This window comes from Aquila chrysaetos, chromosome 5 (genome assembly GCF_900496995.4).
Source record: "Aquila chrysaetos chrysaetos chromosome 5, bAquChr1.4, whole genome shotgun sequence".
In the NCBI taxonomy this organism is placed as follows: domain Eukaryota; kingdom Metazoa; phylum Chordata; class Aves; order Accipitriformes; family Accipitridae; genus Aquila; species Aquila chrysaetos.
The window spans coordinates 44,659,916-44,687,894 of record NC_044008.1 but is presented as its reverse complement, the minus strand read 5'-3'; the positions used below and the strand labels follow the sequence as shown (position 1 = coordinate 44,687,894).

Here is a 27,979-nt window from a genome sequence, read left to right as displayed (position 1 = left end):
GGTTCAGCTAATGTTGAAAGATCTTCCCTGACTGAAGAATGAGTATTTACATGGTGAATTGAAATGCTTTAAATTCTAATCCTGAAAACATGAATGTTTATTTCATGTTAATAGCTGAAACAGTCCACTGAAGTACAGTGCAATAGTCTTAAGTTCAAAATAAATCAATGCATAAGTGTTCCAGAAAAGGGGCCTCTATTTTAGTAAGTTCTTATGGGGGCATGTTTTGATTCTGTTTAAGTACCATGCAGAATTGTAGAGGAGTGCTCTACAGAAATAACACGTATCCAATCATGTCCTTGTTCACTCGGTTTTCTTATTTCAAAACCTCACCTCGGCATTGAAAACCACACTTAACCCCAGCGTAACCTTTTTGAATTTCTTAAAACGCAGCGCTCTGGTCAGGACACAGCAGCGCAGCCCCAAGGCTGTACAAGGAGATGAGAAGCTGGGGCGTTGCTCTTCGGTGAGGAGCCAGTTGTTTTGAAGTAAAAGCGGAGTCCCAGTTCAGTCGTCGACGGGCAAGAGACTTTCACTGGCCTGCAGCCGGGCCCCCGCGCTGGGCGCAGCTTCGCCGGAGGAGGGACAGACCCTGCGGCTGCCCCGCCGGGGCGCGCCCGGGGGAGCGCCGCTGGGAGGGAGCGCCGCCCCAGCGCCGCCGGCCCCGCGCCGCCGCCTCAGCGGGAGGGGAGCGGAGGCGAGGCGAGGCGAGGCGAAGCGCAGGGAGGGGGGGCGGCGGGCGGCGGCGGCCGCAGCCGGGGGCATCGCTGCTGCGGCGGCGGCGGCGGGCTGAGCCCGGGCGGCGGCACGGCGCGCTCTGCCGCCCAGCGCCATGGCCCAGCGGCAGGCGGACACCCCCGGGGGCTCCGAGGCGGCGGAGCCTGGGGCCGGGGCCGCCGGCCCGGAGCTGACGGCGCGGAGCGGCCCCGTGCGGATCCGAGTGGCCGTCCAGGCGGCCGCGGAGGAGGAAGAGGCGGAGGAGGCGGAGGAGGAGGGCGGCGGCGGAGCGCCGTGCCCGGCGGCGCGGGGCGGCGGGAGCTGCAGCGAGGAGGACTCGGGGCGGTGCGGGCGCTCCAGGTGAGCCCGCCGGGGCGCGGGCCGGGCCGCGGCGGCGGCGGCAGGGAAGGGGCCGCGGCCGGCGGCCGCCTCTCCCTGCGGGCCCGGCTGTGCCGAGCGAGGCCGCCGCGGACACGCACGTAACGGTGCGGCCGCGGCTGATGCAACGCCGGCGGGGAGGGCTGGGGGACGCGGGAAACCCTCCGGCGGGGACAGCCGGCATCCGCGGCACAGCCGCCGGGCGGGAGCCGCCCGGGCTGCGTGTCCGCCCCCGAGCGAGGGGCCGGGGCCGGGGCCGGGGCCGGGGCCGGGCTGCCGGCGGCCGCCCAGCGCGATGGGCGCCGCAGCCCCGCCGTAGGTGCGGGGCGGGACGTGGCTTCCCCCGCAGCGGGAAGCGCCGGGCTGTGGTGCCCCCGAGATTGCCATTTCACTGCCTTTTACAGAAAGGGTTTGTTGGTTTGTTTGGGGTTTTTTTCCCCCCGTTTGGTTTTTATTGCGTAGAAGCGTAGAGATTTTCTTTAGTAGAATTAAGAGACGGACAAGCAGACCCGTTCTAGGGCTTTGGAAACAAGTTGACCAGACATGAAATCAAGACCAGCTTAAAAGCAGAAGGAACTACCACTTTATAATCTACTCTACACTTTACTGTTTGATAACGCCAATAGTGTTGTCTGTGTTTAATGATAAATTGCAGGGATTAAGTTACTTTGAAGCCTACCAGAATCTCTTACTTGTAAAAGAAACATCCAGGATTTTTGTGCCAGAAAACTGCAGAGAGACAAAGCTCATTAGTTGTAGTCCATCTTATGTTTTGTATTGAAGCTGCAGATGCAGTAATAAATTCAGTCACATAAAGATTTAGGTACAGTAGCATGAAATTCAGTATTCTGTTAGAAGATCGATTGTGTCTAATAGATTGCCTATATGATTGTATCTAATATGATTGTCTTCATATCCTAGCACTGACTCAGAATGAACTGCAGTGTATTATTTTAAATTACAGAGGGGCAGTTGGAGAGGGGGAATTTTCTGCAGCTGCCAAAGTTGTCAGCTATGCGCTACAGAAACAGGAGGCGAGCATAGCTAGACACAAGTAAAATGTTTAAACTGAGTCTACTTGGTCTTTCCACAATCATATGTGACTGTTGTATTCTTATAAATCAGATGTGTACAGCAGTCTATAGTGTGGCATTCCAATTACTGATTTCTTAAATTCAGAGTATTTTTTACATTTGTTTTCTTTGACAATGTTGCTTGTGTAAGAGCTTCTAGCCCTGGCCTAGACTGGAAAAATGGGTGGTTATTTTTTCAAACTTTGTAACACAATCGTCTGCAGTAGGTGCTGTCTTCAGAAATGTTTACTGACAGTGCTGATGTATATTCAGTTCTTGTGGAGGTTGCCTTTTTGTAAATGGCCTCTTCCTGATCCAGGAAAGGCCAGAGGTATTGCCCCGGAGAGAACTATAAAGGCTCTGCATCAGAAGTAGGTGAGTGGAGTTCACACGTGCTTTTGCCATTTACATGTAACCTTAGCTACGGATTTACTTTTGGGAATGAAACATCTGGTAGGAAGTTATTTACCCAAACATTTGAAAAATTGTAAGTGATGGTCTAAAACTGCTGGGAATGAGCCATTTAGCTCTCCAGCTAAGCTAGCTGACAATTCAGATTTTTTCCTCAGTTTCTAGGTTTTATAACTTAAGAAATGAAAACCATTTCCTCATGGTCAAGACACCATAGTTCTTCGGGAGATCTCTGAGTATTTATGATATTCAGTCCTCAGCCATTTAGCTGCCAGGTGCTTCAGAAAAACCTTCAGACTGTTTATAACAAACAGGTCGTTCTCCTGCACATAAAGTAAAGCTGTTCTTGCTGAACTTGTTTATTTTGGATGCAGACAGACACAGGAAGAATCTGAGCTTGAAAGGTGAACATCTTTAGGATGTTGTCGGTCTAAAATATAATGTCTCACAATAGAAGTTGAAATTTAATGATTGCTGCAGCCACATGTCCCATTAGTAGGCACCTAGTATTGTATCCACTAGTTTTTGTTGACAGACTTGCACTGCCTTTGGAAGATTGTACTGTTGGAACATCAACTTAATGCTGTAGATTATATTGCCACATAGTGCTTATTAATACAATACCTTATTCTTTTTGAGACTCAGCAAAAACTTGTCAAAAGGTTAGACTCTATCCAGACAATTTAATGTACTGTTTGTGAGTTTTGATGTTTAAAACCCAAAGTCTATTCTCTGTGCAGATATGTGTTTACTTTCTTGTGTGACTAATAGCCAGATGAGTCATCATGTTAAAAGGTAGGTTTTCAGTCTATCGTGTTTTGACAAGCATATCCGTCACAAAGCTCTGAATAAATAAATAAGTAAATGCAAGTTGTGAATAACTATTAGGCGCTTTTTTTTGTTAATGTTGACTGCCATTGATTTATCAACTACCTTTGTAGCAGAGTTGATACCCTAGAGATACTACCAGTTGATCATTACTATGAATTAATGTGGAGCTAGTTACAAATTTCTGCATTTGCTGTAGGTGGAATTTCCCTACAGTACTTAGTGAAGGCTGTTGTAAAAGCCCTAAAGATTTTGTAAAAGCCGAACTGTCTGCCAAATAGAGAAAAGGTGTATAATTCAGACTGTGACCAATATTTAATTTAGAGAGGTGAAATGAGACCTGTCTCACTCTTATTCAGTGTGTTAACACTGTAAGTAAGGATGGTACTGATCTTTGCAAACATGCAGTTCTTTTTTTTTTTTTCCCCGAAGCATGATGCCCCATTTTCTTTCCATCCAAACCTTCCAAATACCTGCAAATGTCTGTACTAACAAATCCTCTAAAAAACCTGTAAGCTCCATCCTGAATTGAAAGTAAGCTTTTCTTAGCAGAGTGTGGATATGTAAAAATGCTGAAATGTTCTAAGTTTCTTGTCCCCACACTAGTTCTGAATTGGTAGTGAATAAAAAATGAGAAGTAGTGGAGTAAGGGAAAATCATGAATGAAAAATAAACACTTAACCTTGTTTTGTCTTCCTTCTCAAACCAGCACCCACAGCTGGCCATTGAATGTTTTTTACTATCTTATTCATAACTTCACTTACTGTCCTCCACTTCTGGCATTGTCAAATAACTTAAATTCTTTTTCTTGCTCTCTCACTCTTCTCGTTCCTTTGAACTGTAGCCCATTAAGTGGCTAGGGAGATTTTAACAAGGAGACTCCAGGATTGTGTGAGTGAGTATCCATGTATATCTGATGTGTTGCGCTATCATCAGAAGAACCATAATAAGTGAATAAATCGTTAGCTTCGGAAAGCCAGGTCCCAGAGAACTGCCGTAACTTGTCACGGCTGGGAGCAGTTCCCTGTGCAGAGCCCACCGACCTGAACAATATCTTCAGATGTACAGCAAGCACCTGGCCTAGGCAGTGCTTCTGCCTGCGCCCAGGCGTGGGCGGCACGTCAGTCCGCATTAAGATAACAGTCTCCAGTTTGTCTCCAGGACAAAACTGCCACAAGACAAGGTGGTTCATTAGCCTGCATCCTCCCTTCCAGATTGCCCTCGGACGACTCTAGTGTGATGCCTGCTCCTTTGTTTAATGATTCCACAAGCTCTGCAAAAGCCATTTAGGACCATTTTGAGAAAATGTGTGGCTTCTCCTTTTTTGTTGCTGACGCACATAGGAGACCAAAGTAATACATGATTTATAGGGTCTAGGGAGCTTAGTGGATGATTTATTTTTTTTTAACAGAAACTTTCATGATGGTCCTACAGCAAAACTAGGCTGCTAACAGCTTTAAAAAAAGTGACTCTGGCTTAAGATAGATTTGTGCGTTATAGTTCGTATAGCAACATCTATGGCTGTAGTCTGTGGGTGAACTATTTGCCTCAATGCTAGATAACAATTTAAATGGTCGTTTGTATTTCAGCAACAAACATGTTGCTGTAGCTGTATGTGGCAAGAAGTTAATCTCAAATCCATGGTTGCAATATCTTTTTTGGGGGATAGGATGCCCAATAGTGCTTTGTTTTGCACAGATACCTAGACAACATGATGGGAGAGGGAAGAGAGGAAATGAGAATGACTTCTTAACAACCTGCATATGAGTGCCATACAGCTGTTCCTGAGGTACATGAGCTGCTACTGCACCAAAGTCCTTAATCTGAAACGTCCATACAGTTTAAGCCCCTTGGTAAACTGCTAGTTAAGTTACTCTGTCCCTCTGGAAGTGACCTGTAAAAAGTGCAGTAGTCCTCCTGTCAGTCTTTCTTGCTCCCTGGATACTGGCTCCTGCATTCATGCAGTGACGAGGCTTGAGAAATCATGGTTGCATCAAGTTGGAATATTCATTTGCTGGTACGTGACACTACTCATGAAGCACATAAATGTCAAGCTATTGTTTAATAGCTTCATAGTGAAAACCAACATACTGTCACTGGAGGAACTTTGTACAGCACCAAGTGCCTGTGCACCTGCATTTCATGTTTTGGTGTAGGATTTGAGTTGTCAGAGTGTTTTCAAGAGGCTAGTGTATATGTCTCATTGCTCTACACTGAGATCAGCTTTTGGAATGAGCTCAGGGACTTGACTTCTTATGCTGACTGGAAAGCTTCATCCTCTGAGCTGGCCTCCTGCCTCAGATGGCTAGGGTGATACCTTTTCAGTGCCTACGTATAAAGTAAGTTGGAATCAGCATTATGGTTATGCCTTTTCATTTGGAAAGACTATTTGAATCCACTAATATAAGATGAAGATCTGTTAATAAAATGATTTAACTGTTTTCTAGTGGTGGGGAAAATGATGATGACTCTGACCAGAACTGGAAACCACCAGAAAATGACCTGATCCAGAAGTTAATAGCACAGATTGAGTATTACTTCTCAGATGAGAACCTTGAGAAAGATGCCTTCCTTCTAAAGCATGTGAGAAGAAATAAGATGGGCTATGTCAGTGTTAAACTCCTCACTTCTTTTAAGAAGGTAAGTTACCTTTTTAAGACTTGAAGCACCTTGTGTAAGCCTGATGAATCTAAAAAGATTAGGAGAGATAAGATGGAAATAACTTATTTTATAGAGGTTGTTTTACAGTCTTCCTCTTTATCTGCCTCTCTCAGGGGTCGATTAAGTTTTGATGTGATGGGTAGGTGTGTTCTCATCCAGAACTTCACTTCCGGAACTTGTTCATGATTGGCTAGGGAAATGATAGGCTTTTAAGCAACTAAGCTTTTAAATTACCATTCTGGGAGAGAGTAAGGCATAGTAAATGGGATGTTGGATTAAAAGTCATTTCTAGATCAGCTACTCATGAGTAGCTAAGTAATCCTGGTAAAGTTACTTTCCTGTCTCTGTGAAGGGATGGTGAATCTGACCTTTGCAAATGTACAGAGATCCAAAAATTAAGACTAGTAAAAAGTATCTGGTAACTGAAGTAACTTAAAGGTGAGGTGGGTTTTATTCTTTTTTTTTTTTTTTACATTAGGAACTCCTATGTACGTATGTGTATGTAACTGATTTCTTAAATTACGTTAGAAACACTTTGTCAAGATTCTAAATCTGACAGTTTTGCAGAGCTATTCGGTCTAGAAGTTAAGGCACTCCCAGTTTCTTCAGACCACTTCAAACAGATTATACTGATAACAGATAAACTCTTAAAAACATTCCTTGGAAATGGAGAAGTTTCGGGGGTTTTTAAAGCGAGATTTTTGAGGGGAGAAAAATCAGTTCAGTAAAATGAAGTCCTAAACTTGGCAAAACTACTTGTGCGGCAAATTTAACAAAATAAAACCCACAGAACATGCATTTTGTCATGGTTCAGACCTAGATATGGAATGACTGAACATCACTGGAGCAGGCTTTAAGATAAAGTAATGATTTTCAGTTTGAGATGTAGCGTCAGTTCCTATCTTCTGTAGATTCAACATGACATGAGCTTTACAGGAACTCACTGATGCCCATTATAGCAGGAAAACTGTTTACTTCTTCACTCAAGTCTGATACATGAAACTTAAATCCAGGTTTCTCTTTGTAGACTGGAGCCTGCGTCTGCCTTACACTTTCTGTAATTAGTTTGAGTGGGTTTGATTAGTTGTGCTGCTTAACCCGTGTCTGTCTTCAAGGTGAAACACCTTACCCGTGACTGGAGGACCACAGCCTATGCACTGAAGTACTCAGACACTCTTGAGCTCAATGACGATAACAGAAAGGTTAGAAGAAATACTCCAGTTCCAGTGTTTCCGAGTGAAAACCTCCCTACCAGGATGTTACTGGTGTACGATATCCACATGATTTCTGAGCTGCAGGCTCTTAACAAACAACAAGAAAATGGATGCGTGCAAGAAAGGATAATGGAGCATCTCCTCAAAACCTTTGTAACCTTTGGTGTAATTTCATCAGTTCGTATTCTCAAGCCTGGTAGGGATCTACCACCTGATATCAGGAGGGTCAGCAATCGGTACACCCAACTGGCAACTCAGGAATGTGCTATTATAGAATTTGAAGACGTAGATGCTGCCGTGCGTGCTCATGACTTCATGTGTGCTGAAAAGAAGGAGACCAGCATGAAAGTTGTCCTAATAGGCATGAAACCTCCAAAGAAAAAAGTTCCCAAAGACAAGAACCGAGATGAAGATACCAGCAAGAGTCTTAAGAAGGCTAGATCCCTTAATAAGAGAGTTGAGGAACTTCAATTTGTTGGTGACGAATCTTCAGCAAATAGCTCTTCTGACCCAGAGAGTAATCCTACATCACCGTTGTCAGGACGCAAAAGTACTGCAACAAATACTAAGAGTAATTTGAGCCCCGTCATCCACCCAAACAACCATTTGAGTCCTAATGTGTCACCCAGATCAAGTCCTTGGAATAGTCCATCTTCACTGAGAAAAGTAACCAAAAAGTCTCCGCTGGCTGAAGATAGCAAGCTTAACCCAAGCAGTAGCCCTGAAATTCCACAGAAATGTACAGATTATTCCTCAGATAGCAGTATCACTCCTTGTGGCAGCCCCTGGGTACAGAGAAGAAAATCTCAAACCATAACACAAGAGAAGAGTCCTGGCAGTAGCCCCATGTTGGCTCGGAAAATACAAAATGCAGATGGTCTACCTGTAGGGGTGCTGCGGCTGCCTAAAGGTCCTGATGGCACTAAAGGATTCCACAATGGATGTGAAAGAAGGAAGGCTATGAAGAATGAATCAATCATTCTTTAAAAACAAATCTCGCAAGTCAGTCAACTGCTTTTGCTCAAGCCTGGTGAGAAATTGTCACTTGAGTGACTGAGTTAATTCAGTATTTAAAAGATTTTTTTATTCATATAGAGACTTTATCATTTGTATATTTGTATATTCACTCCACAAAATCACAGAACAGTTGAGGTTGGAAGGCATCTCTGGAGATTGTCCAGTCCACCTCCTTTGCTTAAGCAGCATCCACTACAGCAGGTCACGTAGGGTTTTGAATATCTGCGAGGACAGAGACTCCCCAACCTGTCTGGGCAACGTGTTCCCACGTTCAGCCATCCACACAGTAAAAAAGTGTTCCCTTACATTCAGGTGGAATTTCCTGTGTTTCAGTTTGCGCCCCTTTTCCTGTGACTGGGTATCGCGGAGGAGAGCCTAGCTCCACCTTCTTTATGCCTTCCCATCAGGTGTTTAAGACCACTGATGAGATCCGCCCCCTGAGGTCTCTCTTCTCCGGTCTGAACAGCCCCAGCAATACAGGCCTCTCACACGAGAGATGCTCCAGTCTCTTCATCATCTTATGCACTTATCTAATGCAATGCCCTTATCTGCATCATTATTTTTTTAATGTATTAGTTTGAAATGCCTAAATATTGAAACAGGCATATAAATCATCCATGTAACTACATTATTTGCAAAGCTACGATCCTGAAGAGCAGTGTGGCAATACTTACAGTTTAGCGGTTGTATTATAATAAGCTGTGGTATGTTACCAGCGTAATCATAAGGAATAAAGGTTTTGAAGACTTCCTGTGTTTGTATCAAAAGGAGCTGAGAAACTTACGCTACAGTGAGCAGTTGCTGTCTGCTTGCATACATCTCCAAAGGAAACATTGTTCAGTAGGACCAAAGTGAGTATCTTCATGTGATGTGAATAAAGACTCTGAGCATTGAAGACTGTTCTGTAAGTGTTATCTTATATAATCAGATGGAAATAAATGACAATATTAACTCTGTCTAGATCTATTTTGTTTACTTTAAAAATAAGTTGAGCTGCACCTGAATAGATACTTAAACCTCATCTTATACCATCTGAAATTCTAGAAATAGTTACTTGAAATTTCCACTGCATTCAGGGGAAAAAAAAAAACCAAGGTCCTCTGCCCCATTACTGATGGCTGCTTCAGTGGTGATGCTTCACTCCGGCTGTATGTCACAGTCATTTTTATACAGTATTATAAACTAAACAATGGCTATCTCACTGGTAACTCTGAATTTAACAAGCAGGGTCAGGAAGAAGCACTTAAAATTAACTATAATCCTACCTGAAGCCAAAGAAGAACCTCTGCAGTTTTACTTACAAAAAGTTGTAGTCCTGAAAAATAGCCCTGCGACAGTAAGAAGGTAAGGTTTCAGCTTCTAATGTACAACTTGGGAACGGTGCGCAACAACGTTCTAATCAGACGATTCTTCATTCCCAAACTTCTCCACATCCTTTCCAACTTTCATTTCCACTCTAAGCATAACACTTCCGCAGCGTAAGTAACTGCAGTAACACACAGTTAGAAACCAATGTACAGAAATCCCCTGGTTCTCTGTATCACTCTTTAGCCATCCAAATAAATTCCTGGTTCTTTTACTTCACACAAACGGAATCCTCCAAGTTACCTCCTGACTTCCATTACCAGCTGAGACACTATAAATACTGTTAAATGCAAAGCGGTGGTTTTTTCGAATCAGCAGCACATCTGCAAGTGTCTAAGTGACAGGGTCAGTACCCATTCTTCAGAAGAGTGATTCCATTACTCTAGATTACATATAACAGCAGAACGTTTCACTATGTATCCATAACACTGTGGTTTCATTAATAATCTGGGAAGTTGGTTGTTTTGGTTTTTTTTACATTGCAAAACTACATAGCATCCATGTGTCATCATGTACCAAACTGTTTGGGGGCAGTACTACAGCTCATGCAAGGCAGTGTTTTGAAGACACATGGAATTCAATTAAATGGAAATACTGAGAACTGTATGTAACAGTCCGTAATGTTAAAAATCTCCAAGATGCTATATGCTTGCAGGAAAAAAAGGAAGTTGAAAATAGCAGCATTTACCAGGGCTATGCGCTCTGAATGAACACACATCTCACATTCAACATGTAAACCTTAAAAACCAAACTCACTTCTGTATAACACAGTCTGAAACTAAAAATCTCATCAGACACTAATTATGACTCTTACTTTGCTTTAGAAAGTGTTACACTTGACAGATAAAATGAACACTGAGGATGACCCCTTAGTAAATAAACTGGTAGTTGATAGTTTTTCTTCGCTAATAAACCAAATACCATGTTACTGAAGAGTTATTGCAAGGCCATAAGCTGTAAGAATATTATAAAAGTTATTTTACAAGAGAATGCCATCTCACTTGACTGTAGGCCCACGTATCCTGAAACTAAGGTGTATGTAACTGTAACATTCCAGAAAGCTGCTCAACCTGTCTTTAAGAGAGCTTTTCTGTAAGAAAGAAAAAGAACACATTTACCATAGTAATTATTTTTGTAGAGAGAAAATACAAACTTGATCAAACAGCAAGTGATAATGCAACTTGATCAAACAACAAAAGATAACAATGTGATCAGTGAAACTATTTGGAATTTAAAGTACTGTTTAAAAATAAAAAGTCAGCATGAGGTCTTATTCCGAGTTCAGATAGGAATATGTAAAACTACAGTTCTGCTTCACATAATTTTCCCCCAACTCCAAAAGGAATGTTTTCTGCCACACAGATACGGCAACTTCTTTACTATCCTACCATGCCCCGCCTTTTTCCCCCTTTTTTTTTTCTTTTCTTATTGCCACTTCGGAGCAAGAACAACTACTTTATGCTGATTTTATTAAAAAAGACCAAAACAGAAGTCATGAACAACTTTTATATCATTGTATTCATATTCAGTATTCCTTGCAGAGCCCAGAATGTTTGCTTGTTTAATATAATCAATGTAAAAATGTCCTAGGTCCGAAATAACCTCCTCTCTGGATACTTCCTACACTAGCTACCAACATCTAGTCTTAGATACTGTTGCATGTGTATGTTCATATGTATTTTGATATCTCACCATCAAAATGCACGTGCACAGAGAGAGGCAGAGCGAAGCCTGTCACTGCCGGAACCACGGCGCACCCTCCGCTGTCAGAACAGAAGCGGCACCGCGCGCAGACGGCACCTCTGCCCCGGGGACTCGCTCGCCAGATCCCGCAGCAGGTTATACACGCTTCTCTTCTGGAGCTCTGAAATGCAGACACGCACACGCGAGGCAGTGGTTTCAAAAACACGGAGGTTGAAGCTATTTTTATTGCTTTTTTACAAGAAACAAAGAACAATTATAAAAAGCATTTTAAGAATTAGACCATTTCCCCCAGGTAGCTCACAGTTTGCTAAGGCATTCCAGATTCTCAACTTCGGCCTAATACTACCGCTGGCGAGTGCATCAACAGGCACCACCACGTGTGCTACACAATCCACAGCAGGCTTCAGTCATACGTGTACGCCAGTAAAAACAGATGCAATGTTTAATTCCTTTGGGACAAACATTTCGTTCTCCCTGAGCTTGTTTCTGTCTTCACATTCCATCGATTGCTCAAAACTTCTGTTTGAAAACAATATAAAAACCAAATATACACACCATACATACAAACTGCTTGGTGTCATGTTGCCAACAGAGACATTTTAAACCCTAACAGCTGTGCCTTTATTTTCCTCTGACTCCCAAATGTTTGTAGTATGATAAGGTATTTCAACTCAGTATTTTTTAAAAATATCCTATCAACTGGAGAGAAGCGACACGATGACACATTTGGAATTTCAGTCACTGGTTGAGAGCCCTTCCCAACTACAAAAGAACATTTACTTCTGTCCCCACTAACAAAGGGTGCATTCCTGTCATCTTCAGTTTGCACAGGCACAGTTTATGGGCTGGATTTATAAACCTGAAGTCTGAAAAAAGCCAGGGACTTCAGTAAAAAATGTTGCTTAACTAAGCTAATACACCCAAGCCGTTCAGAACAACAATTTAATCAAACAGAGTTGGCTTCAGTTTACACCACTGTTCCCTTAGCTTTGATTTTATTACACTTGAAGCAAAGATATAGTTGATTGATTCATAGGAAAGATCCCACATCTGCGATCGAGTCAGATTAAATGTTTTTGCAACCAGCTCGTATTCTTGCGATAGATCTGTTGCAAAGACGCCTTTATCATCTGTCTGGAGTTACATTGAAAGAAAAGAAAAAAAGAAGTTTTAATTAGTTCCTCTACATCAGAAAGGGGGCTTTCTACACATTACAAACCAGTTTTATCTTGCTGTTTCGCATTTTATTCCATGGTTCTTTCATCTGTTGGTAATTACTTATTTGGTAAATACTTTATTTGCCCTATTTTCACTCAATAAATTATTCAAACATACAAGAAAATTTCTTGAAGTGATGGCACAATCTATCAAGTAAATAGGATTTCCTATTAAAATTGCTAGAAAGACGGCTGTCAAATGATGCATACATGCAAGCTATGTCAGGACGTGCATGTCTCCTTACGCCTCTTTTCCCTTTCCTCAGGACTGGGAACTAGAGCATACTCTGTATTCCTACATATTCAGAGAAGAAAGTGTCTTGCCTTCTGCACTTAGGGTCACCTAGAACAATTTCTTGATACTGACTGAAGCACTAGGCTAGCATCAAAAACGTGTGATCGAGAGCCACCTAAAGATTATTCATCTAAAAGGAGCAAGTTAGGATTATTTAAGGTTTAATGAGATTACCCATCTGCATCTCGGAGTCCTTGTGTCCCCGCAGAGAAGAGTGCTAACTATATCCTGTTAATCTTGAGACACTGTAGTATCTCCTCCTCCTACTCTTGTTTTTATAGGCCTTTATGGGTAAAACTGCTTCCTTACGTGACTTTGTTGGTTATCTAGGCTTTTCGCAATTGAACATCTCAGAAATAAACTCTAATCGTGAATTATTTTTCACCAAATACAACAGAGTTCAAACTCAATAATAAATATTTTATACAATAAAGATTGAGGCTTATTTGAATACTAAGCACAATGCTCTAATATATATACACACACTTGGACAATGCTCCAAATTACAGGGGTTAAACCAACAGGATGATAGTAAAATCCTGCCAATGCCAGCAAAGTACTTGGCACCTCATCATTTAAGGACCTTAATTAGCTGTCAAGAAAACTCAAGAACTCTCACCCAACAGGATAAATACCCAGGTAAGCACAAGCTTAAATGCAAACGTTGGACCAATATGTTTAAGAGAAACCTGTCAGTATGCAGACAGTTAAGAAGTTCACCACAGCATAACTGATGATCTTATCTACACAGAAAAAAAGGTCTTGCTTTACAATAAAGCCAAGAAGAATACTAAAAACTCCCATTTGTATTACAAGCATTTCTCAAACAGAACATTATGATTTCCTATAGGCAGATGATTTGATGCAAGGTCAGAAGTTGTTAGTAAGTCTGCTCTGATCCATAAAAGGAGATGTACTTCTCCAATTTCACACTAGTTTGGCTCTTTGCCTAAGTCCGTGGTTAAAAATCAAAAAACTTACACAAAGCACTGTAGGGTGGCCCATGTTGTACCAGTATCCAAAATGGTGTTTGTCACAGGAAGGCACTGTCTGAGTTTTGATGTTTGATGTCATGCAAAGTTCTAAGGGGAAAAAAAGAAGAAACAAGGACATGTATCAAAACAAAAGACATGGTTTTTGACACACTAATTGACTTATTTCTGTTCCTGAATAAAAATTAAAATTAGTTATTGTTGTTTCCTTGATTTTCTATGCTTCAAATATTTGGCAGTATCTTCTGAAGAAAGTTAGGTAATCAATTTCTTCTTAACTACTGGCTAGGTATAAAATTTAGGGAGCTTGCAAACCATCACACAGCCTGGCACAGTAACTAAAAGTTATGATTTAGTTTTCTTTTCATCTGTGACATCAATTGTTGTCTGCTGCCACAAATATGTCAAAACCACAAAAGCGTTACCACTGTACCTCTATAGGCAATCCTCTCGCGTACGCTGCCACTTTTTTCTAAGGCACCTCTGGTCAAATCAAATCAGAGTTACTAGATCAGCAGTACGTATGATAGATATTCTGAAATCTAGAGATCACCAAGTAATTTTCTTAGCTTTTTTTCTTACCGATAGGTATATGATTCTGTCGAACAAGTGGCACTAACTCTTCTGAACCTGCTGTTGCAGAGTTGAGAAATGTTCCATGTCCAATTCTGTCAGGAGGCAGGCCCAGGAGAATTTTGGTCTCCTCTTCTTGATTTGGAATCTAGAGAGGATATATTTTACATTCTGTCAAGGCAGCATAAAATAGCACATTAAATAATTACAACGACTTCAAGTTCTATTTTCACAGCATATCTTATCCAAAAGAAAGTGTTAGGGATACTAAATATCTGCACTACTACCCCGTAAAGAAAGAAGTAGTGCATGGAAGTAACTCTCAACTTGGCATTCCAAACCGAAGAAGCCATAATCCTAAACTGGTATGTAAAAACAGACGATCGCTATTTGCAGTTCTGAAGTACTTTCAGTTGGAGGCCTCAAATCAGCTTTGTGTGCTTCAGTTTCAAAACTACACTGCCCAGATGACCTTTAATGCCAGTTTTACACCGGGATTAAAAAAATGGCGCATGAAGAACTTACACTGCAAGAGGCAAAACCAACAAAACAAAAAAGAAACAAAAACAAAAGACCACTGAAACATTAAGAAATAAATTTTCAGAGAAGCATGCAGGAATATCCTGCAAAAGCCTCCTTAATGAAATAGTAACAAGTATAAATAGGCCTGTGACATCATAGATCATGCTTAATTTCCTGAAGAAACGGTTTCAGTATTTATCAGACTTGTCAGAGTAAATTTCAGCCACCACTTCAACAGATTGTATGGAGAAGCTCAACTCTTTCCACTGATACAAACAGAGCTAGCAAAACTACTCATGAAAATGTGTGAATTTTACTATAAATGACTTCCAATAAAATACCAGGAAGAAAACAGTGGATCTCTTGGAATATTACGAATTTTCAATTTCACACCTAACCCCCAACAGATACAGTACAGTAAGAAATAATGTGGCAGTTCTGATTCAGAACAGATTGTTGAAGATCTCTCCTTGTTTTCTTCTCTCCTGTCAAAATGCCCCACACAATTACTACTTTGGCCCGAGAAGTTCAAAATGTACAGAAGTTAATTTTAGTTTCATCAAGGGTTTTATATAATGGGAATTAGAGAGAAGGACCAAAATAAAGAAAATTTTTACCTCTGAAAGATGCAGTGCCAGCCTTAGACCTGCTTTTTTTGCTTCCGAAAGCGGTTCCAAAAAATCTTGACCATGTCCTGCCTTGAAGACAGAAACACATCACCATGCTACAGTTTGTTTCACAAAACTCCTCCTATTACAATAATTAGGAAGCCTAGCAATATCAAAATACTTAATTCAAATACAGTTACGTTGAATTATTTTTCTTTTCCCATTACCTCAGTTTTGAATGCAGCAAGTCACATTACGTTCTGCTATACGGGCATAATTTAGACAAATTGGTCAAACGTCAGCAGTGCAGATGATGACGCCCAACACTGACAAGCCAATTGTCCCGATTTTGATATCCTTTCTACAACTATCACCTAGAGCTATTTCACTTCAACTTGACAGCTATCCTCAAACATTTTTGCTTCTTAATATGCAATAAGCATTTGGTGCGTCTAAACAAAATTTAAACTGGTGTCAGCTTGCAGTATTATTTTACTTGCCTCAACCCAGTCAATCTGCCTGGGACAATTTAGTAACAGACACTTCCCAGATAAACACTACTTTTCAGCGGTTCTTTTTTCAGTGTCATGTATATTAATCTATCAACTCTTTGTTAGAGTATCTGTCCCTTACGGCAGCAGGGATTAACCTGGTATCAAGATGACGCACAATCCATTCAAACTAGCAACAAACACCGGACAAAAACCTGTAAGAACAAAGTATGATTAGAACCACTTGCTGTTACACAACATTATATATTTATCTTCAAGAACAGACCGAAACAGAACAAAAACTTACGGTGGGATCACCACTGAGGTCAAGTCCTACTACAACCCCATCAGTGGAAAGAAGGAACTCTTCAGCAAGTTTAACAGTCTGCTTCGCAACTGCCGGGCCACCTCGTCTATTTATTGCTATTAACAACCTAGAACAGAAAAGTACATATTAAGTTAAGTACGAGCTGTAATATTAGGAGACCAACAAATCCGATACCAACAAAAATGGCACTTCACATCCTTCATGGCTGAATATAAAGAGTATTTGTATAGGAAACTGTTCAAGGAATGAATGTACCAAAGTGCAGAGGGACACAAATTAGATAAATACATTAGGCTGTGAAATGCAATAGCCATGGTGAGCGGGAGGGCAGGGAACAGTACACTGCTCATTTGCTGCCTGCACTATCAGGCGAGCAACCTCTCCGTGGTGCACACGTGAAGAATGAGAATTCTTCAGCTTCCATGAAGAAATCTAACAAGGGGTGTTACCGAGAGTATAAAAGACAGGCAAGCAGACTGCCTGCAAGCAACCGCTGACTCTTTCTGAAACTTTTCTGCTGGTGAGGACTACCTCTCCTTTACAGCAGGTTGCTTGTACAGCTAATCAAGCAGTATCTTTGCAATGACTCTGGGCTGTGAAAAAGGAGTCTTTAATGCAGCTTCCATCAAAAACACTGCTTTTCCTGAAAACGTTGCAGAGAATTGACAGTTTTAGAGCTGAAAAGCTTTACCCAGTTTCATTCTCTATCAGCAAAAAGGAAGATAAAAATGCAGGTTTCCATATGCATTACCTGTTTCCATGCCATGTAGTCTAGTTAAAGCATTATTTTCTTTCCTACACTGACGGGTTGTAAACTTCTCTGCAAACCACAACCGAGCATCGGACTACACAAAAACCTGAAACAGTGGTACTCCATGTGCTTTATTTACCTTACATCTATATCCAAGCCTTCTTCTTTACACTGCTTTATACCCTCAAGTACAGTTTCAACATACATCCTTTTGGTCATACCTACAAACACACGTACACATTTGGAATAAAAATATTTGAATTAATTTTGTTATGTTGCAGACCCAGCTCTTTAGCCTCCTAAGTTTCATTTTGCAGCTTTGATTTTAGTCCATAGTCTGCTAATCTATATAGTTCTAATTCTGTTTATAAATATAGCTTTACTTTGAAGCATACATTCGAATTAAGCCTTCTCCTAAGCATCTGGAAGAAAGAAAGTAACTTAGTGTGAACAAGAGAGTAGCAACAGGACTTCTTTTACATGTTTCTATTAAACAACATCTAAAAGAAAATAACAAATGAAGTAACAAAAAGAAAATACATCAGCTCTTAAAAATATTAGCAGACTCAGATGTCATCCTAAAGCGAACAACCCAAATTCTTGGGTAGTAGAATTATAACCAACACATTTTTGTCCTCAAAAATCTAACAGTAAAGTGACATGCTTTTACATGGTTAAATCTTTGCTTTTATATTTGAAGTATATTTTTATTGAACCAACTAAATTTGACTTTACTTGTTATTAACATAGTCTTAACTAAGTTTTATAGCACATCAGACTTACAAACCAAAAACCGGAACAGACTGTACCTGTGGACTTTTCTTCTCTAGGAGTGCTCCTCAATTCCAGATACTTGACACCATCATCAGCAAATTCTTTAATAACATCTTTAGTTATCTGATTAAGAAACAGTGTATTCAACAACATGAAAGTAATGCTTATAATTAGTTATATTTTCCTTTACAACTAGAAGACCCAGTTATTTTGGGGCGTGGAACACTTGCAAAATTTTCAGGCCCTATGCGTTTTTAGTGCTCTCCATCTCTGGAAATACTACCCCACAGAGGGCACCTTCGGTGCCCTCAGTGATACTAAAGAGAGCTAGGACAAATAATAATTTTCTTGTCTGAACAAGAATACCCCTCAAGTGGTACAGTTATAACCCCTCGCACAGCTACTGTACCTTTCTGTAAGTTTAATAGGCTGCCTAAAAGCCCCTTTACCGGAGGAAAGAAGAGGACACTACACCACTTTCTGCTCCCTATTTTGATCCCAGAACAGGTCTCCTTGACAGTTTTGTAATCCCAGGTGAACAAGGGACAATTCTAGTTCTGTAGTTTTGGTACGTAAGGAACCAAAAAAGAAACAGGAGAGTACCAGAAATCAAAGCTTTGGTAACAAGGAACAGACATTGCATCTTTTAAGACATTATCGGTCCAAGCATCTGAGTGGTCATAATGACCACCATATTGGAAGCTCCTCACTTTCACAAAAATTAAATGTAGAAGTTACAGAAAATCCTGTGGTTCTAAATTAATGTGTTTTACAATAATAATTCTGACCTCCAATTGACGGGACCATTGTTGGTATTGTTACTTGGAAGTCAATGCTGTTAATCCAACTAATTTTGACTGTGTGTATTGCTTGCTTGTTTTAAGTGAACTTTTAATTAACTTACCAGTAAAATATCTTCAGTCCTAGTGGTAATCTGATAGATGATCTGAAACATCTGAAAACATCTAAAATAAAAAGTTAAAAAATTAACTGGACAAATGTTGAACAGTAAAATGAGTATTCAAAAAAAAAAAAAAAAAATCTACACTTTGAAAATATGTACTCGCTCTGCTCAATTAACCAGCTTGTTGCTTAAAATAGAAAGACCACCTGAATGGCGATTTCTGATTTTAGATGCTAACGATGTGTTTGCAACAAAAATTATTATTACCACAATGTTTTCTGAAGCACAAAGAAAACATGAGGTTTCCAAAAAAAGGAAACTATACGAGTCAATTTTCTCTGAAGAACGTATGCTACAAGGGAAAATTTTCAATCCTTTAAAAAAGGGAATTAATCAACATGAGATTTCCATTTAGGCTGCAAACATCTAAGTTACTCTACAGATACAAGTAGCAAAAAATCTAACAGGGTGTACTGTAACTAAAACTTGAATATGTATTTTCTGCAGTCAGCGTATAAGGCCATACATTCCTCTGTTTTAAACTTAATTAAAAAGACACACAGCAAATGTTCATCACACACATACAGGTGTATACTCACTCATCTAAGGTTCTTTTCTTTCCTTTGTCAATCACGGTCATGCCGTTCTGGATCTGAAGGTATGGCTTCTGGGCCATAAGCTTCTTCATAGTGGCAGAACTGATACAGCCGTTCAAATGAGCATGAAGTTCCTAGAGAAAAAAAAAATCCTACGGATTTGTGTCTGGTGAAAAGGACAGCTTCTACATCTGTTTGCATTGCTGTTCTTGTGTCCTACGTTATCGTTTCACTCTGAGTTTGAAAATAAAAGTAAGAGTTATCTCTGTGTTTGGCTAGTAATTGTTGCCTCGTGCTTTTGCATGCACCGGTTCAACTGAGACTTTGGGGTCCAAACCTATGATCCTCAGCTCCATTCCTCACTTCACCTTTGCTCCTTCTTATTGATCTCTTGGCTCCTGACATACGGAAGGGGTCCCTAGTGCCCTCCCAACTCATTCAAAATGTATCTGCAAAGCATCGGCTTTGTTACCTACCCCCTCGTCCCCCTGAACGCACCCCTTCTCACTGGGAAAAGAAAAATTGGAGAAGTGTTTCCTCAAGCCTTTGATTGGAAAACGTGTTGAAATTGTAACTCCTTCAATATCAGTTACTTTAATTGTGTGAAGTATTACATTTCAGATTCCTGTCTGGAAGTATTAAGTTGACTAGCAGAGGAAAAGGGGTCAGATTCTCTTAAGCTGTGGAGGCGCGTGACTCCAACTAAACACCCGGAGCTATGCCTGCTTACCACCTCTGGAAATCAAGCCCGATACATACTACTGCTGCTACTACCGCATGAAGTTTTCCACAGTCTTACAAGCGAGATGCCTCACCGGCTTCTGCTAGACATTAAGCATAAACCCTGAAAAACATCCTACTGAAAGGGAGCACGAGAAGACAAGCAGGGACGGCGTGACGTCCTTCGCGGTGGTTTTGACGGTGCACCTGTTCGTTTATGGCCTAAGCCCTCGGTTGGGGTACGTGCCATCTGCTGTTTTGCACGTCCCGGACGGGAACACCGATAAGACCGCCGCGACACGAACCCAGCGACAGCACAGATACAGCCTAAAAGTAAGGCGCACCCTTCGGGACACGGCGGGGGGGGGGGGGAAGCGTTATCCGAGGCAGACGTCTCGGGCTAGCCTCGGGGAAAAACAGGACGAACGAAGGAAATAAAGATCCCGCTCAACTGATTTAACTGGAAGAAGATTAAACGCCAAGAGCCGCAAGCAACCCGGAGGGGCGAGCGCAGCCGCCCACGGCGCCTTTCCGCGGGCGGGATGAAGCGCCTCAGGAGAAGCCCGCCCTCGCCCAGCAGAGCTCCGAGAGCCCAGCAGCCGCCCGCAGCGCCGCCAGCTCCAGCCGCCCGGCCCCCCGGCTCCCCGCACCCCGCCTGGGGCCGCCGCCCTCGGCCGCCTCATCGCCGCCCCCGCCGCTCACCACTTTGGGCAGCCGCCGGTAGAAGCTCAGCTCCTGCTCCGGCTCCGGCTCCGCCGCCATGACGGCGCCCGTGCCGGCGGAGGGCGGGCCGCGGCCGGGGTCACGGCGGCGGCCGCCCCGGCCCCGCCTCGGCCCGGCCCGGCCCGCCGGTTGCGCTCCGCCTCCCCCCCCCCCCCCCCCCCCCCCTCCCCGGCCCGGGCAGGGACAGAGCGGGGCAGCAGGAGCGGAGGCGAGGTCGCAAACACCACCGCCGGTCCTAAATTCCACACAAGCTTCGAGTTTATTCAAGGGACGGGGGGTTCAGCTCTACTGCACCTCCGCGCTACACAAGCGACGGTTCGAGGCCAGAGGTCGCCCGGCCGAGAGGCAGGCGGGCACCTTCGGGTACCCACGGGAGCTGAAGGAGGCCAGTCCTCCGGAACGGCACGGCACTTGCCGCAGTACCGCGTTACGAAGTCGTGAGGGGACGAACGCCTCCACGATATTCCCAACCCTTTTTAAAAATCGGCTCGGCGAGCTTGCTAGCACAAGAATATGAATCGTACCTTTCACAGATAACGCGGGTCAAACCCCACCAGTATACAGACACGCTGGAACAATCCTAAAATCTATTTCAATTATTTCATGTTTAGCTTTTAGTGTTACTGCAATCTAATTCTAAAAACCCCACAATTTTAAGTCAACGAGTCACTAAGCAAATGTTAGCTCTTGCTATATCCCAGAACAAGAGATGAATGTAATTAACATCATAAAACATGGTGATCCACATACTGCTAGAGTAATTCAGGCAAATAAATTATCCTCCCACAAAGACAAACAAAAAAAAAACCCCAAACATCACTGACATATTTCGGGAAGTTAGCTTTAAAGTTAAATTCAAGCATACAAATACGAAGTAAACAACTCAATATTCAAGTCAGTTCGCATCTCTCTCAATACTTGACAAACATCCAAGTTCAAGCACAGTGCAGAGTCTGGTTAGCCGTTCAACTTCTTTCATAGAAAAATAGCATGTCCATAGAAGAAAGGAAATGAATTTCAACTTACTCAGTGATCCACTCTTTTATTTTACCTTAGTTAAAGGCGAACTAAGTACAGATACTGTACATTAAAATGTATGCACATAGAAAGAACAGTTGTTCTTCATTCTACCTTAAAGGCTCAAATCTCTACATTCTTTTATTTAGAGCCCCTTCCAAGCAATTACTCCTCTCTGAAACGTGTTGCACCCACATTTAAATATAAAGAGAACCATCTGCAGGTCCCACATAGCCAACACCTATTAGCAGCACATCAATTAGTGTCCATATTCCAAGTCCACCAAAGCTGAAGAGTTTTCCCAGACCTTCCCGCCACTGGCCCAAATAGAAACGATCAGCACCAAATCCACCAAGAGTGATGCTGTAAGAATAAAAACATGATTGTTATTTTTTTTTTAGAGGAACTCAGTTTGGGTATCCATACACACTTCTTTCTGACATACCTACAAGTCAATGACAGTTTTGCTCTACCTCATTTGAGAAACTATACATTTTTTGTACAAGAAGAGCGGGTTATTAAATGAGAAAGCTTTTGATGAAACAGCACTATTTCTTTGCTAATTAATACTATCCAGAGACTTGAGAGTTTTTCATTCGTGACAAGTGATAAAACCCCAAACTCTCAAATTTATAAATGTGTCTCAGCTTTTCTAAGCTAGCAGAAGCTAAAAAAAAACCCCAAACCAACAAACAAGCTATAGAAACAGACCGAAATGCTAAATTCATCCCCATGCAGTAGTCAGGCAACAGTAAGTTTCTCCAGCTGGCGGCAGAGAGAACAACTCTTGCTATAAAAGGAAGTATGTTAGATCGCTTTCTTAATCAGAGTCTTATTGTATCTTTGGGTCCAGGAATAGAGAGTCTCACTACCTAATTTATCATATTAACCACTTCTGAAATACTAAAATTCAATGAAGAAGGTCTTACGACCAAAAGAACCGTTACTTTCAAATCGCTATTGTGGTGCTCTAATGCCTTAATATTCCAAAAATAACCTAAACAGTTTCTTTCAATACTGCTGCACTTGTCTCTTCCCTAATAATTTAAAATGCAAGAAAGTTCGTCTTAACGCATTTCTAGCTGTTGCAGCTGGGAAGGAAGCCGTAACAAATGTATACCAACTATAGGCAGCTCAGTGACTTCTATCAAATTCAGAAAGAGCTGCAGTCATTTCAAATGCCGAGAAGTAATTTGGAGAATTTTCAGCCCTAATTTTTTAAAACATATACAAAACTGGGAAAAAAACCCATAAATCTGCAGATTTTTTTTTTTTTTGAGCATTGGTACCTCATTTGATACCATACAGAATAAAAGGCCAACATGTCCAGTCTAATCCAAAAATGGATCGCTTTGTGAAGCCTAGGCATCATTGGCCTCTACTCTGAAGAAAGTACATTCGATGCAGAAATAGGGTAAATGTTTTCTCTCAAGCTCTGTTTACGGAAGACAGCTAGTATCACAGCATATGAAATCTTCAGGCATCCTATGCCTCCAAATTCTCAGCTAGACTACATGAAATATTAGTTAGCCAGTACACCATTAAAAAATACCAAGCAGAAAAACACACAAACTGAAGATTTTATAGACAATTAATCTATTTCTAATAGTATTATCTATTTTAGCTCGACATTATCTAACAGTTCTTGTGTACCTTAGCGCCAAGGCAGTAGACCACTTATAACCTCCAGTCCAGTTGCAATAGAGCATCTTAGGAAAGACACGATTACCTAAACATTAGAAAACATTCAAACCTTGATGTAACAAAACAAGGACCACATAATGAGTAAGAAAATGACAAGCAAGAAAACAGTCTGTTTTCCTAACAAGAGTCTAAAAGGGTTGACACTAACTGAAACAAACACTGTCAACACAAAAGCTCATATATATGCTACAGTCCTTTGTTCCATCAATCTTTGTCCTACATCAGAAAACATGTCAGGTCACTGAACAAACAGGGCGAAAATTAAACTAGTTGGGTGAAACCGGCATGCATTTTTTTAATTACCCTACTGAGACATTTGACACTGATTCTATTAGCGGTGTCAAAATTAATTTAATACATAGAAATTGACAAAAATAAAACAAAACTACTTTCTCTCATGTGAAGGTATACAACAGTATTAAAAGCCAATGTCTACAGTTAGATGTCACTATTCTCCTTAAAAATTAACGTGTAACTATAAAAAAATTCAATAGATTAATCAAGGTGGAGGCTGTTACTGCAGTGGACAGTGTTTTGTATTTACCCGTTACAAAATATCACTTTGTATCATTGTATTTACCCATTACAAAAAACGTTAAGAATTCTTTAGAAAAAAAGCGTCTTTACAGCATGTGTTTTAGCCCACCTTACCTAGACAATGAATATGATCCCGTACTGTACAAGTGGCATTATATCGTTGTCGCGGACAAGAAACCGTCATGCAGTTTGTAGAATTGGTACACACATAATCCGTTGTTGCAAGCTGCCAGCAAAACTGACATGTCATGTTAATTGTAAAGTTCTCCTGCTCCTGGTTATTCTGATCCTACAGAAGGACAGCATTATCACTTCACTACTAATAAAAGAAATTCACAGTGTGCAGCATCAAATTACATTTCACGGGTAAACGTTTTGGGCAAAATAACAACTACCCTCTTTGCTACCTCTATGTAGTCAAGTAAAATAGAAAAATCAACATTAGAAAACTGACAAAGAGTTATTAAAGCACAGGTTAACGTTACTGCTTCCTCCAATCTAAGGCTACTGCCAAAAGGAGGACTCATTCGGTCTCACCTGTAAGATCCGTTTGTACCTCTGACAGATATTTAGCCTCCCCACTCTCAAAATGGGTCAGTTTTGATTGGTCAACAAATTGATTTAACTCAATTGCATGGCTGTGTAACAAAAAGATCCAACACAAGAAAGGCAAAACAGAGAAGGGTAGGTCTGCCTCTTCAGCAACAGCCTACAGTTGAATCGGATTAAATGTATCACAGATCTGCAAACCTGCCTACATAAGAACCTGGAAATCAATTTTTTTGTATTTTATGACGAGATGCCACAGTTTAATTAAATTACTTAAATTAGGGTTTAAAAGTAACAGGTTACTTACAACACAATGAACATGTGGCTTGACTTTGCAATCAAAAGTGGCCAGCTTCCCATATATACAGGAATAGTTTGTGTTACATGTCATGCAGTCTGGTGGCAATCTACTGCAAAGCCCGTTGCTAGGACATTTAGTCACGTAAGATGGAATTTCTGTACTTTCTGAAAGGTGAAATACGTGAATAAAATTAAGAAAGTGAATTAAAAAAGCTATATAAGCTGAAGTATCTATAGACGTTTTCTTTTATACATATACACACACACACACACGTATGCACTGACACTGCATAAAGGGCTTTCCTTATTATCCAGGGAACAGCAGTACCAGTTTGCGTTGTGGGAACCACTGCATTAGCCAAGTGAGCTACACCACATAGCAGGGTAGCCTGCAAGATCTCACAGAAGTTCTGTACAGGACAGCACAGCAACACAATTCAGTACAACACGAGAACAGAGCTTAGTATGGATTAGTGCCGCCTCAGCCAGTGTTTGTCAGCAGAAGTAATCAGTTTAGGTATAGAAGCGGGTTGACACATGTAACCTATTTTTAGTTCAGGTCTAATTAAGTTTACAGCTAGCTTAGCCATTTGCTGTTTGTATGTGTTCATTATCACCTCTTAAATTACTAGCAAGAACAGTGTGTCAGCCGGTCCTGATGCACCCCCTAGTGAGCTTCAAAAACTGTATTTATGTTCAATAGGGAACAGTAACAAGTTCCTGCAGAATGCTGGAGTCTTTCAAGAATTTCCACCATCCTGGGAGGGTATAAAACACATGAACCACAATGGCAGTTTAACTGGTTGTTTTCTAGTTGTAAGATCTTATATGGACCAATTTTCTAATTATATAATCCAAACTAATTGTTAAGGTCGTTGAAGAGTAATTCATAATGTGTTATACTATAATGTCTTTTACCACTGTAAAAGCACGTACAGGCTTCTGAGACGTATAATTCAAGAACTTTACTACAAAACTCAAGACACTGAGGAAAAAGGCTCATAGAAGAAAAACAGAAGAAACAGTGTAATATTGTACCTGCTACTTTAAAATAAGGAGTATTTGTACTTGTTGAAGTTAGACTTTTTGCAAACGTAGACTGTGGCTGTGAATGCTTTGTGGTCATCAAAGATCCTGCTGCAAGAAAACAAAAATGGAGAAAGTGATACTTCTAGAATAAAATCCCAGTTTGATTTCAGCACACTGATAGGAAATTACAAGTGGAAAACGTAATGAGAATAAAAAAGTATAAAAATCTGTTTTCTTGTTCTATAAATAGTAGAATGCTTGAATGTTAAAATGAGCATTAGCACCGAATCGCTCCTTCTACATGAGAAACCATGTTTATTTCAGTTCAGTCTTATATTTAATTCTTGCGAAAGACAAAACACTGCTCAGAAAGCAGGTGTCACACAGTTATTTGCTACCAAACACCACCACTCCATCAAGCAAGGCAGCTACTTCTTTGATAGAAAGCTGGAATAGAAAAACGGGCTGGCAACCACGGCTGTATTTGTGCGTGCCCTTCACGTTCGTCTCTGCGCGACCGCCGCGATTCCAAGGACCGGGGGCCGCGCAGAGCTCAGAGACGGGTAGCTCTGCCTGTGCCCGAGCCCACGGGGCCGCAGAGCCCACACCCACAGCACGAGCGGGCCGTGCCCCGGTGGCAGCGCAAACCCGGGTCTGGCACACCTACCTACCCCGTCGGTGCCGAGAAGCCCCAGTACCTCGCCCGTTACGTTTTGGGTCACGCAAAATTCTGCGACGAGGAGTACGCACGAAGGACTCCATGCAAGCCCCGAGCGGCAGAGGAGCCGGTGAGCGGGGCCTAGCCCGTCCTTCGTCCTCACACCCGGCACCGCAGCACGAAGTGCCAGCCGTGCAGCGCGCAGTTACAAGCAGCCGTGCCCCAGGCACCTGGCTCCCGCCCCGCGTCAGGGAAAGGACTCCGCATCTGCAGCAAACCGAGGTCACGGTCACCTCCCGCGCTCGGCCGCTCTGAAGCCGGACCCGCCAGGGCCGCGTTCGGCCCCCGCCCCGGGGATCGGCTGAGGACACTGTGGAGAACAGCCCTCACCTGCCGGCGAGGGGCTGAGGCGCCGCCGGGCCGCGGGCTCGCAGCGCCCGGCCCGGCCCGGCCGCCCGGGGGGCCGCGGGCAGGCGGCAGCTCCCTCCCCCGCCCCCCCCCCCCCCCCCCCCCCCCCCAGCCCCGCCGCGGTCTGGGCCTCGGGGAGCCCGGGCAGAGCGGCGGCGGGCCGCGCTCACCGCGGCCGGAGAGGACGTAGAGCTGTGAGAGGAAGAGCGCGACGCCGCAGAGCCTCCGCAGGGCGCGCACTCCCGCCAGCGCCGCCATCTTGCCAGCCGCCGCCTGCCGGCTCCGCCGCTGCCGGCCAGGAGCGGGGCGGGGCCGCCGGCGGAGCCGCAGCCCGGGGCGGGGCGGGGCGGGCCCGGCCCCTCCGCTGCCCGCAAGAGGGACGGGCCGCGGGACGGCAGGGCCTGCCGGGACTGCCGGCCGCCGAGCAGCACCGGGGGGGTGGGTCAGCCCGGCAGTGCCTCTCGCCCTTCCCGCCCCCCCCCCCCCCCCCCCCCCCCCCCCCCCAGGGCTTTTCGTCGGGCATTGAGGCCACAAAACGCAGCTGCTGCTTCGAGCGAGCTCGGTGATCTTTTGAACTGTCACTCATCGCCGTGTCGTTCGCGCTGCCGCTCCTGGGCTTCGCTTCCCTCCCTCCGTCCTCTGCCCGCCTCTCCTCTCTACGTGTTTCGCCCTGCTGCAAATGCTAACTTCCACTATTTCTGTTAACTTACGCCCTTCACTGACCTCTCTGCTTGCTGCAGGTCAGCTGAAAACTTAAATAGCGACAGCAGAGATACATGCGTGCTAAGAAGTTATTCTTAAATCTGCAAAACCTCCAAATTCACCGTAAAAAGAAAAAACCAAGTTTTCATTCTGCAGTCTGAATACATCACGCCTGTATCGTGAAGGCTGTAGTTCTTAATAATATGATATCTT

General features: G+C 42.7%; 3 protein-coding genes across 10 annotated transcripts; 1 reads left to right on the top strand and 2 right to left on the bottom strand.

Annotated features, from left to right (window-relative positions):
• Positions 1 to 737: 737 nt before the first annotated feature.
• Positions 738 to 9,255, top strand: LARP6 (La ribonucleoprotein 6, translational regulator). 7 transcript variants are annotated; one of them, XM_030013814.2, is made up of 4 exons: positions 738 to 891; positions 922 to 1,077; positions 5,855 to 6,047; positions 7,184 to 9,255. In XM_030013814.2, exons 1-4 carry the CDS (start codon positions 833 to 835, stop codon positions 8,267 to 8,269), a joined length of 1,494 nt encoding a protein of 497 aa, XP_029869674.1. In that variant the 5' UTR covers positions 738 to 832; the 3' UTR covers positions 8,270 to 9,255. The 7 variants fall into 7 exon arrangements, with proteins under 7 accessions (XP_029869674.1, XP_029869678.1, XP_029869672.1 ...); XM_030013818.2 differs by having other exon boundaries at positions 738 to 1,077; positions 7,184 to 8,249; positions 8,425 to 9,255; XM_041123516.1 differs by lacking the exons at positions 738 to 891; positions 922 to 1,077 and adding exons at positions 2,397 to 2,543; positions 5,106 to 5,196.
• Positions 9,256 to 11,557: 2,302 nt separating this feature from the next.
• On the bottom strand, positions 11,558 to 20,951 carry ADAL (adenosine deaminase like). Its single transcript, XM_030013819.1, has 10 exons — positions 20,842 to 20,951; positions 19,423 to 19,553; positions 18,824 to 18,884; positions 17,955 to 18,042; positions 17,285 to 17,366; positions 16,374 to 16,500; positions 15,585 to 15,665; positions 14,455 to 14,593; positions 13,862 to 13,962; positions 11,558 to 12,502 (listed from the first exon to the last, which is right to left on the bottom strand). Exons 1-10 carry the CDS (start codon positions 20,899 to 20,901, stop codon positions 12,311 to 12,313), a joined length of 1,062 nt encoding a protein of 353 aa, XP_029869679.1. The 5' UTR covers positions 20,902 to 20,951; the 3' UTR covers positions 11,558 to 12,310.
• A 937-nt stretch (positions 20,952 to 21,888) lies between these two features.
• On the bottom strand, positions 21,889 to 27,370 carry TM2D3 (TM2 domain containing 3). 2 transcript variants are annotated; one of them, XM_030015824.2, is made up of 6 exons: positions 27,235 to 27,370; positions 26,008 to 26,106; positions 24,977 to 25,134; positions 24,235 to 24,409; positions 23,533 to 23,608; positions 21,889 to 22,242 (listed from the first exon to the last, which is right to left on the bottom strand). In XM_030015824.2, the coding sequence occupies exons 1-6, from the start codon at positions 27,320 to 27,322 to the stop codon at positions 22,077 to 22,079; spliced, it is 762 nt and encodes a 253-aa protein (XP_029871684.1). In that variant the 5' UTR covers positions 27,323 to 27,370; the 3' UTR covers positions 21,889 to 22,076. The 2 variants fall into 2 exon arrangements, with proteins under 2 accessions (XP_029871684.1, XP_029871685.1); XM_030015825.2 differs by having other exon boundaries at positions 26,008 to 26,103.
• Positions 27,371 to 27,979: the final 609 nt, after the last annotated feature.